The sequence below is a fragment of the Lipotes vexillifer genome, unplaced genomic scaffold (assembly GCF_000442215.2).
Source record: "Lipotes vexillifer unplaced genomic scaffold, Lipotes_vexillifer_v1.1 scaffold811, whole genome shotgun sequence".
Taxonomy (NCBI): Eukaryota; Metazoa; Chordata; class Mammalia; order Artiodactyla; family Lipotidae; genus Lipotes; species Lipotes vexillifer.
The window spans coordinates 1,127,985-1,140,093 of NW_006775554.1; the positions used below are offsets into that span (position 1 = coordinate 1,127,985).

The 12,109-nt window shown below is 48.5% G+C and overlaps 1 protein-coding gene across 1 annotated transcript in view; it reads right to left on the reverse strand.

Moving 5' to 3' along the window:
* COG7 (component of oligomeric golgi complex 7) overlaps positions 1 to 12,109 on the reverse strand; it is an 85,002-nt gene that overhangs the window by 24,187 nt on the left and 48,706 nt on the right. Inside the window, exons 11-13 of the mRNA XM_007449981.1 lie at positions 12,004 to 12,069; positions 6,330 to 6,516; positions 4,566 to 4,706 (exon numbers count right to left, since the gene is read on the reverse strand). Coding sequence (XP_007450043.1) covers positions 4,566 to 4,706; positions 6,330 to 6,516; positions 12,004 to 12,069 — 394 coding nt within the window. The remainder of the gene's footprint in view (positions 1 to 4,565; positions 4,707 to 6,329; positions 6,517 to 12,003; positions 12,070 to 12,109) is intronic.

Sequence of the window (12,109 nt, forward strand, 5' to 3'; positions counted from 1 at the left end):
CAGGCTCAGCAGTTGTGGCTCGTGGGCTCTAGAGCACAGCCTCAGTAGTTGTGGTGCACAGGCTCAGTTGTTCCGTGGCATGTGGGATCTTTCCGGACCAGGGATCGAACCTGAGTCCCCTCCATTAACAGGTGGATTCTTAACCACTGTGTCACTAGGGAAGCCCTCCTTGCCATTTTTTGAGAATCCTCTTTCGTTTCAAAATATCCTACTTTTTTCAGTTAACTCCCACCCCACAGGAAAGGAACATGCCGATCATGCACGTGCACCGAGTGCCCACGCTGTATAGCACCCTGTGCCAGGTTTTGTAGGGAGGAGACAAAGAATTGGCAATCTTAGTTCTTGCTCTCCTTGGGGAACCAAGACCCCTGACACACTCCCACCCTATACCCCCTACACCCACCCACACACACACACACACACACACACACACACACACACACACAGGCTTCCGCTTCAAGAGTTCTCAGTGGCAGAAGTTCTCGGTCAGGTTTTATACAATAAGAGTTCAGAGGAGCAAGAACCTAGGGTGGCTAGAGAAGGGGCCGGCCACAGGATGCATGAGGTGCAGAGAGGGAAGGGTAGAAAGAGAATGCACAGCTGTGAACACCAGGCTAAGAAAAGGAAAAATGATGGGGCTTCCCTGGTGGTGCAGTGGTTAAGAATCCGCCTACCAGTGCAGGGGACACAGGTTCGAGCCCTGGTCCGGGAAGATCCCCCATGCCGCTGAGCAACTAAGCCCTCGTGCCACAACTCCTGAAGCCCAGGAGCCGAGAGCCTGTGCTCTGCATCAAGAGAAGCCGCCGCAATGAGAAGCCCGCGCACCGCAATGAAGCGTAGCCCCCGCTCACCGCAACTAGATAAAGCCCGCGCGCAGCAACAAAGACCCAACACAGCCAAAAATATATAAATAAATAAAATAAACTTTAAAAAAAGAAAAGAAAAGGGAAAATGAAAGAGAGAGAGAAGAGGGAGGGAAGGAGGGAGGGAGGCAGATAGAGAGATGGAAAGGTAACCTTGTAGAGTTCAAAAGAGACGTAAAAGACACATCACACATCCACCAATCCCAATGTGCAGAACTAATCTGGATCCTGATTCAAACAGTTAAATCATGACATTTATAAAACAACTGGAAATTTGAACACTGATGATATTAAGGAATTATTTTTAATTGTATTTTTTAAGGGTGATTATGATACTGTGATTATTTTTAGAGTTCTTATTTTAGATAAGGGGTATATATGAAACAGAACGGCCAGGAGTTGATCACTGACGAAACAGGGTGATGAGGACACAGAGTTTATTACACTCTTCCCTCTACTCGTGCATATGTATGAAAATTTCCATAGCAAAAAGTTGTTTAAAACAGACGATCGCACTGACTGGGGGGAGCCAAGCAAGGGATCTGAATGCGGAGAGACAAAATCAGAGCGATGCTTTAGGAAGATTCATGCAGCAACTCTGAGAAGGGCTGTGGGCGGAGAGGAAGATGAAAGGCTCGAGAAACAATTCAGAGATGACGAGAACCCAAACCAGGGCAGTGGCCATGGAAACAGAGACAGATTTAAAAAGAAGGAACAATACAACCTTGTGGTGAAGTCCTGGCACAGAGGGGCACAGGAGGGAGCAGAGGTGGTGAGGGTCAGTGAGGCAGAGAAGGGGAGGCCAGGAGCAAGGGCTGAGTTGTGGGGAAAGAGCACATCACCGGAGTGCATCTAAAGGACCAGCACCGTGGGCTGCAGGCCCCAGGAAGGCTTCACAGAGGTGGCGGGAGGAGTGAAGTTGGAAGGTGATCGGGAGGAGGGCGGAGGGAAAGAAGGGCCAGAGTGGAAAAGTACTTTGGAATAAGGGCGAGACAGAGTGGGCTGATGAGGGAGGGCCTGAAAAAGCAGACAGAGAGGGTGGACCTGAAGAGGGTCAATAGGGAAATGATGCAGATTATTTTTGAATTTAAAATTTCCTTCAAAGGGCCACCTGTCATCAGGTAACGCAGGTAAACTTCAACAATCTATTTTGAAAGGGAATATAGTGTTGGTTTATATTCTTGTAATGTACAAGAGCAATACAATTTACCAGCAAAATTAAAAACAAACATTTAATGACCAGGGTTTAATTTTCAAATCCTTAAAGCCAAAGTGTTTGCCTTTGTATTGTGTGCTTTCACGCTGGCACTCTGGGAGAATTCCTCCTAATCGCCAAAGCTGCCTGCGTCCATTCCCAGCGCCCGAGCCATTGTGGTGAGGCCTGAATGAGAAGGCGAGACCAGGCAACCAAGGACCAGGGCAGAACAATGAGTGTGCAATGCAGAAGCAGAGGAAAAAGGACAGGTGGGAAGCACCGAGCTGCGCTCAATGGAGAAGAAGACTAAATAACTGGCAAAATTAAGGTTTCAGAACAGAAGGTCAAGACTTTAACCTTTGACAAAATAAAAATAATAAAAATAATAAAAACAACCAAACCGGGGAGGTTGGGTAGGAAGATGAGAGATGTAAGGAATGCTAATCCCATCAGCTTTCAGGGCAGGCGAATCAATGTCAATATCTATCTAAAATAGAAACATGATTAACAAAAACCAACGACTCCCATCTATCAGTAGTTTTCATAATTTTTCTTTCTTAATCTTGAAAAGATCTTTTGGGAACTGATATCTTTCATGGTGAAGAAACCATTATCTCAAGTTCAACCATTCCTTTGGTTTCGTTTATCTTCTTTTTCTAGTTAAATTCAAATAACATTTATATTGTATACATTTTATGTTTTTTGAAAAACAGCATGTGTAGCACAATTCCATTTCTTCCTAAGGATCATTTCCCTACCAATGCCCATCCAGCCTTCAACATGTGAGTGGGTAGGAAGAGATGTCTGGCTTGATGATTGCTGGACATTGGGACTTTGAAGGGGTTTACTGCTTTTTTTCCTTGTACTTTCCTATATTGCTTGGATTTCTGAAAATGAATATATGTAATTTCTATTTTTAAAAACTGTCATTAGTCTTGAGAATCACAGAAAAAAAGAAAACCACCACGTATTACGCATCTACTCTGTGACAGAGGCTGTGCTAAATTCTATCATATACACAATCTCACTTAATCCTCACATACCCATATGGTGAGAATTACTGTCTCCCCATTTTAAAGATAAGGAGATGAGGCTCACAGAGGAAGTAACAGCCTCAGCCATGTGACCCAACAAGACCACGCATGGGCGGTGCCCGGTACAGTTCCATCGACAGCACTTCCACTAGGATGTGACAGCAGGGGCCCCACACCACCAACCCCACACACAGCCCTGCCCCAGCCAGGCCAGAAGTGCAAAATCTGGTTGGAGTAGATCTCACGGCATTTCACACAGACCTAACCAGATCATACGGTGAATAAAGCGAGTGGCCCTTGGCTCCTGGCCTAGTATGCTTTCTAGAGGGCAGCAAAAAGCAAAGGACTTCCTTAAAGGATCTCTTGGTTAGTAAAAGCCCATAACTGGATCTTTCCCAAAAGACCATCTTTACTGTTTTGTTTTGTTTTGTTTTGGCCACGTTGGGGCTTTGTCACTGCGTGCAGCCTTTCTCTAGTTGCAGCGAGCGGGGGCAACTCTTCGTTGCGGTGCGCAGGCTTCTCATTGCGGTGGCTTCTCTTGTTGCGGAGCATGGGCTCTAGGCACGCAGGCTTCAGCGGTTGCAGCATACAGGCTCAGCAGTTGCGGCACGTGGGCCCTAGAGTGCATGGGCTTCAGTAGTTGCGGCACGCGGGCTTAGCTGCTCCGCAGCATGTAGGATCTTCCCAGACCAGGGATCGAACCCATGTCCCCTGCATTGGCAGAAGGATTCTTAACCACTGCACCACCAGGGAAGTCCCAAGACTATCTTTAAAATAAGCCAAATCCAGATAGACTTGAGGAGTCAGTGAGAAAAATTAATCAGGGGACTGTCTCAGAAATCTGAAAGGAAAAGTCATGAGATCTGGACCCAGGGAAAGTCAGAGCCAGTAGAGAAAACAGGACTGATGGGCAATTCCTTGAAAACGAATAAGGACAACCAGAAAAGAGAAGAGTGTGCAAGGCAAGGAAAGTGAGATGTTCTAAGAATCGCCAAATAGAAAGAGTATCAAGGATAGAAAAGAGCAGAACCCTTCAAACTCTCCTCAAAAACACCAGATCAAATCTAGTAAGGCGCTCTCCTGAATAAAGTTCCAGAACCAAGTCTCCACAAATGTTTGGCACGAAAACAATTCAACCTCATCAGACAATTAGCTCCTCTGACTGGCCCCAACTTTTCCAGTGGCACATAATCTCCCTTACTTCTCCCTGAGAGGGCACAGCTAAGCTGCTGTGAAAGTTAATCAAGCAATAGTAATAATCCCAAGAAACAGTCTGAAAACACAGCACCACAGTAACTACAATTAAGATAAGACAGTCTGGCTAAGCAATGAGTTGCAAGGGAACAGTGACTCTATAGCTGGACTTCTAGCCTAGGAGAGTCAGAGGGGGCACCACCCAAAGCTCGGGGAAGGGGACATTAGGCCTAGGCTGGGGGGTGAAGGGGCACGTTTTCCAGTTGGTGGGAAACTTACATCCATCTTGGAAATGAGGAGCAGCTGCTGTTTGATGCGCAGGAAGACAGAATCGAAAGCCAGCTGGTGGGCCTGCTGGTTAAGCCGAGTCAGAGCCGCTCGAGACGCCGACAGCAGGTTGTGGTTACCTGACCCTTTTTCCTAAGACAAGAAAATGCAAAAGGCATGTTGTTATGCCCTGAATCCAACCAAGGTATTAGCTAAGCGTTTTGAAAGACCACTGAAAGGAAAATAGTAAGAGGGTTCTCTACTACAGTGGTTTCCAAACCTGGCTGTGCCCCAAGACCCTCTGGAGAGCACGCTGAGTTACAGATACCCAGGGTCTACCACAGAACTACTGCATCTGGATCCAGTGGGGTTCTGGAGCCCAGGAAACTATTAATATATTTTTCATTCACTTTCCCAGGTGACTCTGATGCATTTAAGCTAATATAAGCTCATGGATTGGTAGTTTAGGAAAAATTAACCTGTGACTGTCCCTCAGGGATAGAGGAAGAAGGAAAAAATGATCAGAAGTGTCATGTAGAAACAAGAGTGATAGACAGAGCCCTGATTCCCAGTGAGGTCAAGTCAATTATACTCGGCTGTACACCAGAGTATGCACCACCTGTGTGAGTCCTGAGGTATTCCAAACAGCCTGAGAAAATACAGAGATGGAAAATGTAACCTTAGTTTTGCTATTATAAATGAACTGATTACAACAGACATAAATCAGATCAGCAATAAAGATAAGCAGAGTTGCTTTAACATAATCACAGAAGCACGGATGAATGAACTTGCAGAATGGCTTCAAGAAGCGTTTGTCAAGCTCAAATGCAGCCAGTTGGTGGGTCAAGGTACAGAGGGATGGGGGAGACCCTGTGAGGGCAACGCTGAGGCCTCAGACACATCCTGAGGCACACTGTGCAGTCACCTCCAGAGTTCGTGGCCCATCGGGATAATTTCAGATTGAATTTGGTGCTATGGGAACAGCCGTACCTCCTTGGCTTATCACCAAGAGAGTGAGGTTCAACTCAGACTGGGGGTGGGGGGTGGCTCCGGAAAGGAGGCCGCGGCCCTCTAAGAACCCTGAGGCCATTCCCAGGGAGCGTGTGGCTCATTCCATTTGTTGGGAGGTCCCCCGTCCCTGGACCCCAAGAGGCCCAAAGCTCAAAGTCAAGGGCCATTTTACGGTAGACAAACGAAGAGTTTAAACCAAAGGAACAGCCAGGAGGGAACACTGATTCCCACGTCGTCGTGTCGCCACACGGAAGAACCTGCACTCGAGGGGCGCTCCTGGCTCCTCCCCACCTTGCTCCTCCCCTGGCTCCGGGGTTGGGGTCCACCTTCCCAGGTTCTGCCCACGCCCAGGCAGTACAGGAGTTCTGGTCCCCTCTCTGCCACTCAGTACGGGGGTGGGGGGGGCCGTGCCCGCGTCGGGGCCCGGGGCCGTCCAGCTGCGCCCACCCTGCTGACGGGCCTAACTCCAGAGAGGAGAACAGCGAGCTCCCGCGGCTGCAGATCGAGAGCCACACTCTCCAGCCTACCTTTCGTCGGTAATAAAGCTCCATTTATCCAACTCCTCCTACAGCTGTGTTTCAACTGGTTCGACCCCAGTTTAGTTGATTAGCTTCTTAAAACACCAACATAAATGAGACAGAGACGTGGGAGGGCATGCCACAGCCCAGGGCCCACACACAGGGGCAGAAAGCCTGGGTTAGGGAAAGGGTGAGTGACAAGGGAAAAGTTTTCATTTGCAAGAATGCCATCAGTCAGGTCTCATACCTTGAGGGTATAGAGTATTTCCATTAAACTGCCATATTCGGCAGGGCTGTCTTTCTGAAGGTAATTATATTCTTGCCATGGGTTCCTGGCAGAGCTCTTCTTGTCTGTCAAGATGCTATCCTGAAAACCGGTCAGGCTCCGAGGGCTGAAGGACTCAGAGAGATACTTCCCAGCTGTGGACAAAATCCTGTAATGAAAGTGATGACCATTATGCCCTGAGCTATTTGTATGGCATTTTCTTCTTGGAGCATTCAGACTGCTCCTTACTAAATCCCAGGATATCCTCATGAGGCAGATTGATTTAGGGTCCATTTTATAAGGAAATGAAGATGCCCTTGATCCTTTAGGAGGGAGCTGGACCTCAGGTACACAATAAACACCAGGTGTTTTTATTTCCTATTTAACACTCTAACAGAATATGCCATCTTCCTAATATAATGCACAGCCTACAGGGCAGCTGTCAATTCACTACAATCTGGGAATACTGTGCACTTTCTATATATGAGCTATATTAGCATCACTCTTTGGAACAGTCAAAGCCAGGGGAGCCACCAGCACCGCTGTCAGAGGCACGAGACACGACAGTGTCCCTGGAGAAGAGTGACAGCAGCTCGCTGCACACCTCTACCCACAGGACTCACACTCTCGCACACGCTGGGCTCGTGTGGTGTTTGTGTTCATCAGCACCGTAAAGTTTACTTCTGAGGCTTAGAGAGATCTACTGAGAGAACCTGGTGCTTTCCTGAGAAAGAACAATGCCTGGAGGAGGTTCTATGGGATGATCAACCTCTGGCGCTGCTTGGGAGCAGGATCTCTGTCTCCAAAAAAGGATGACCTCCCTTGACGGATGCCGAAAATCCTCACTGTTTCCTCCTTAGCCCAACCTCACCATTCGGCCTATACGTTTAAATGTGTACAGAATTATACAAACTTATGTAGCCAGAAGACTAGACACTGTAGTACATCCCAACTGTGCCTAATTCCCCAATGCCTCCTTTACCATAATTTCTTATAAAAAAGATCACTTTGGACATGGCAGCCTGTAGGCACTCACTTCTTCAAAAACAAATCCCACGAGCTTGTCAAGAAATGCCTGTACTTGCAAACAAATCCTGGGGACAGGACTTTCCTCAGGAACCACTGCTGACACAAGTAGCCACCTGCCTCTGCCACTAAGGTCAAGTTACAGTTTTCCCTGTTGGTTACGCCTACCGGTAATTTTGGTTGCGTCTCTTCTCTGTGAAACTGTGGCCTGTCCCTGCCACTGCCTTACTTCCAAGTCTTCACTATTTCTTGTCTGGATCATAGTTGCCTTCCCTTCCACACTCCATTTAATCTGTCCTCCTAAGGGTTACTGGAATGATCTTTCCAAAAGGCAAATCTGATTTTGTCTTTTTCCCAAAGATCCTTCAATGCTCCCCAAGATAAAACTAAAAATGCCTAGGCATGGCCCCCAGCGCCCTCCATCACTGGAGCCCCTGTATCCTTACAAACATTCCCGCTACCATGCCAACCGCCCCCAGCCCACACACCATGCTTCACGCCCTTGCGTGTCTTGCTCGCACGCTCCCATGATCTGAAATGCTCTCCCCTCCTTGGTGCACCTGGAAAAATCCTACTCCTTCTTCAAGGACCGGTCCCAGGGGCATCCCCCCAGGCACTCAGTCTTCTAACTTCACCAGCCTTCACCTCTCTTACATACTAGATGGTGAGGCTAAACCACAGAGTGGTCTTCATCTCTGAATTCCCAGCACTTAGCACAGTGCCGGGAACATAGCAGGCGCTCCATAATTATTCTTTGACTGACAGGTGACCCTGGGTTTGGTGAGCAGGAAGTTGACAGCTGAGCTTTCGTCTCTGCCCTCCAGGAAGTCAGCTCTCCTTCCTGGGGTTACTGCAATATGTGTCTCAGTCTCAGGCTGCCAGGGGCAAGTGGCATCAGTCTGCCATCCAAGCTGAAGAAAAACAGTTATGCTGGGAATGTTTTGAGTATTAAAGATTATAGTTTAAGGGACTTCCCTGGTGGCGCAGTGGGTAGAAGTCCTCCTGCCAATGCAGGGGACACGGGAAGATCCCACATGCCACGAAGCAACTAGGCCCGTGAGCCACAACTACTGAGCCCACGTGCCACAACTACTGAAGCCCGCGCGCCTAGAGCCCGTGCTACGCACCAAGAGAAGCCACCACAATGAGAAGCCCGCGCACCGCAATGAAGAGTAGCCCCTGCTCACCACAACTAGAGAAAGCCCACGCGCAGCAACGAAGACCTAGTGTAGCCAAAAGTTACTTAATTAAAAAAAAATTATACTTTGAAATGTCACAATAGTGTGCTCTACAATAAAAACCAAATCTAATATGGGCTTTCCCTGGTGGTGCAGTGGTTGGGGGTCCGCCTGCCGATGCAGGGGAAATGGGTTCGTGCCCCGGTCTGGGAAGATCCCACATGCTGTGGAGCGGCTGGGCCCGTGAGCCATGGCCGCTGAGCCTGCGCGTCCGGAGCCTGTGCTCCGCAGCGGGAGAGGCCGCAGCAGTGAGAGGCCCGCGTACCGCAAAAAAAAAAAAAGAAAAGAAACATTTTCTCAGGACTTCCCTGGTGGCGCAGTGGTTAAGAATCCATCTGCCAATGCAGGGGACACGGTTCGATCCCTGGTCCAGGAAGATCCCACGTGCCACAGAGCAACTAAGCCTGTGCACCACAACTACTGAGCCTGCGCTCTAGAGCCCGTGAGCCACAACTACTGAGCCCACATGCTGCAACTACTGAAGCTCGTGCGCCTGGAGCTCGTGCTACACAAGAGAAGCCACTGCAACGGGAAGCCCGCACACCGCAACAAACAGTAGCCCCCCCTCGCCGCAACTAGAGAAAGCCCGTGCACAGCAACGAAGACCCAACACAGCCAAAAATAAAGAAAAAAAAAAAGAAACGTTTTCTCATCATTTTAATGGGCTCTAAGCCAGGTCTTGGCGATTATCAGATGATTATACATAGAGCTTGCCCTCAGAAGCTCAGAGATTAACAGGAGAGTCCATTATGTGCCAGTGCTGTGCTACCTGCTGAGCCAGGAGAAGGCAGTGAGTATGAGCAGAGGAGGGAGGGACTAACATCCCAATTCCATCTCCTTCCTCAACTCATCTCCTTTTCTGGAAAAGTTGCTGCCCACTCCTCAGCCATAGGAACCTGGACATTTATTTTGGATTCCCCAAACCTCACTGTCCCACTGAACTGTGCCACTAAAACCTTGTCCTAGTGAAAATACCTCTGTTCCAAAAATAAGTGGTGGGCACCATAGAAGTATAGAGGAACCACAGCAATCTCCCTGTATGTCACCCAAGTTCAAGAGAAATCCTTCGGGTGACACCCAACTCAACCTTGCTTTACTCGCCCCACTAATCACAAAACGATCCCTGTCTAAAAACAGGTGATCTTAAAAGCCCAGTAGCCAACGTCACTCTTTTTGCTGAAGTAATCTGCAGTGTTTCGAGCTACTGCCTCTGCCACCCGAGGGGAGTGGTCCTAAGTTGCAGTCTGGGTCTGCCAGTGAAACTCACAGGGAGATAAGCTTTATAGGTGGCAGTCACACGCATAGGCTCCCTGATGGGAACACAGATGATGACTGTTACTCTTTTCCCTTTCCAGGCTCAGTGCTTCCAGAATGACATCACCTCTTAAAAAGGCTCCCTTGGATACACCCAATCTGTTCTCATCTCACACCAAAGCTCGGGCCAGGCTCTCAGCCTCTCTGGGCTGCAAAATGCAGTTAGAGGGGCTCAACCTTTATCTGTCATGCCCCTATTCACCTTCTTAACCAGATCCTTCCTTACCCTTTAGAAGGTAATACTCATCTTCATTAAAAGATTAAGGCAAGTCTATACGTTCTGATAGGGAAAGGCGTCTGATATATATGCAGAGAAACCCAAGTCTGAGGACGGACACTCATCTGTGAGGAAGGACAGTGTGGAGGTGATACTCACATACTCGGGATGACTCAGCTGATGTCCAGGTTCAGATCACTGCCTCTTAGGTGCATCACCTCAGACACAGCTCTTTCCACAGATAATTTCTTTTACTTAAAAAGTTACTACCAGTGCCAAATTCTATGCCTCAATGTCTCTTCATGTGTAAAAATGGGGGTAAGAATAGTACCTATCTCTTTGGACACCCTGGGAGGATTAAGGAGTTAATTCATGTAAAGCCTTTCATGGCAGAGCTCAACAAATGCAATGGGGGCAGGGGGGCTGTTAACGTTTCTTCTCAAGAATTTTTGGGGTGAGTAGATCTTCAGTTTTTAATACTTTGTACACTCGTGAACTTTTAATTTTTGAGCTGGGCCCAGGCTGTAATTACCACCGTAATTAAGAAACTAATAAGCTACATGGTTTTCTTTTAAATATATAAACGTCAAATTTTCACCTTTTCTTAGGGGCCCTTCGTGAACCTAGACCTACTCACCCTTCCGCCATAGGCTCCCCACACCGTGTGTGTGTCTGTGTGTACGCACACACGTACATATAAACATGAGCATAAGTGTGTGTGGGAATGGGGAGGGAGGAAGGGGGCGTTTACCTCATCATTTATATTATTTATACACACTCTGCTGTATGCTTGTGGTGCTCTGGTTTTATTCATTCCAAGAAGTCACATGAGCTCTATGCTGGGCTGTTTGGGAGTTATGAACGGCAACAGCTGCCCATTCCAACCCACCCCCGCACCCCTGGCCCCCGCAAGGCTTTCTCCATATGAGAACCATGATGAAAAATCTTGGGACTTGAAGGCAACCCGTGGGTTCAGAAATGAAAGGAGACAAAGAGTGGTGAGGAGAAGAAATGACCAACTCAGAGCCCTGACCCTGCGGCCGGTCTGACGACCTTCCCCAGCAGCTCAGCCCTACTGCCCACCCAGTCTTGAGGCCTCAGTTTGCTTTTCACTTTGTACCACTGCCAGAAATTCCCTCCTGCCGAGATAACTTTCTGAGTTATCCCAGAAAGAGGTGAAGGGACTGCCGCTAGGCCCTAACACCGCTGTAGGAAACAGACTTCTTCCCCTGAATTCCTGCAGAACAGAGAAAGCAGCTGCACCAAGGCAATCAGAAATTCCGCTGAAGAAGTGAGGACATTTGGGAAGCCTGAAGCCCTTGGAGGGAAAAGCACGTCTGAATGGGGTCACTTCGGGGCAGTGTAAAAGCGCTGGCAGGTATCAGAATGGAGAGGGGGCAGGAGGGCCTTTCCTAGGACTGACCCCAGAAATCCTCCTTTGACACACACACCGGCTTCCGCAGCACAGAATCCTACTGCAGAACCCAGAAGGCAGGCTGGCCGGATTCATCCCGATTCTGTGGGCTGGCCCAGGGGACCTCGCCACCGCCTATAACTTTCCATTCCCAATAACTGACTTGCAAACATGCAGTGGGAGCCCTGCCCACTCATAATTTGGAGACAACACGTACTGCTTCCTCATTAAGGCTGAAACTTCCATATCTAACTAAAGTTATGTGCCAAGGAGGTCAGAGCCTTGCTCCTTTTAGGTGCTCAATAAATGCTGAATGGTGACAACACTGACACCTCGTATCCTAGGTACAGAGAGTCCTCAAGCTCTGTGGCTTCAGACAGTGCTGTGCACTCTATCAAGGTCTTCCCCAGCTGAGAGCCCAGGGCCCGGCCCACAGCCCTCTCCTACCTGTTGGCTAGCTGCTGCTCCAAGTCCCCACACTGCCGCAGGAGCTCTCCACAGGTGGCTATTATCCTAAACAAAACAAAATGCACTTCAAGTATCTGGAATGCCG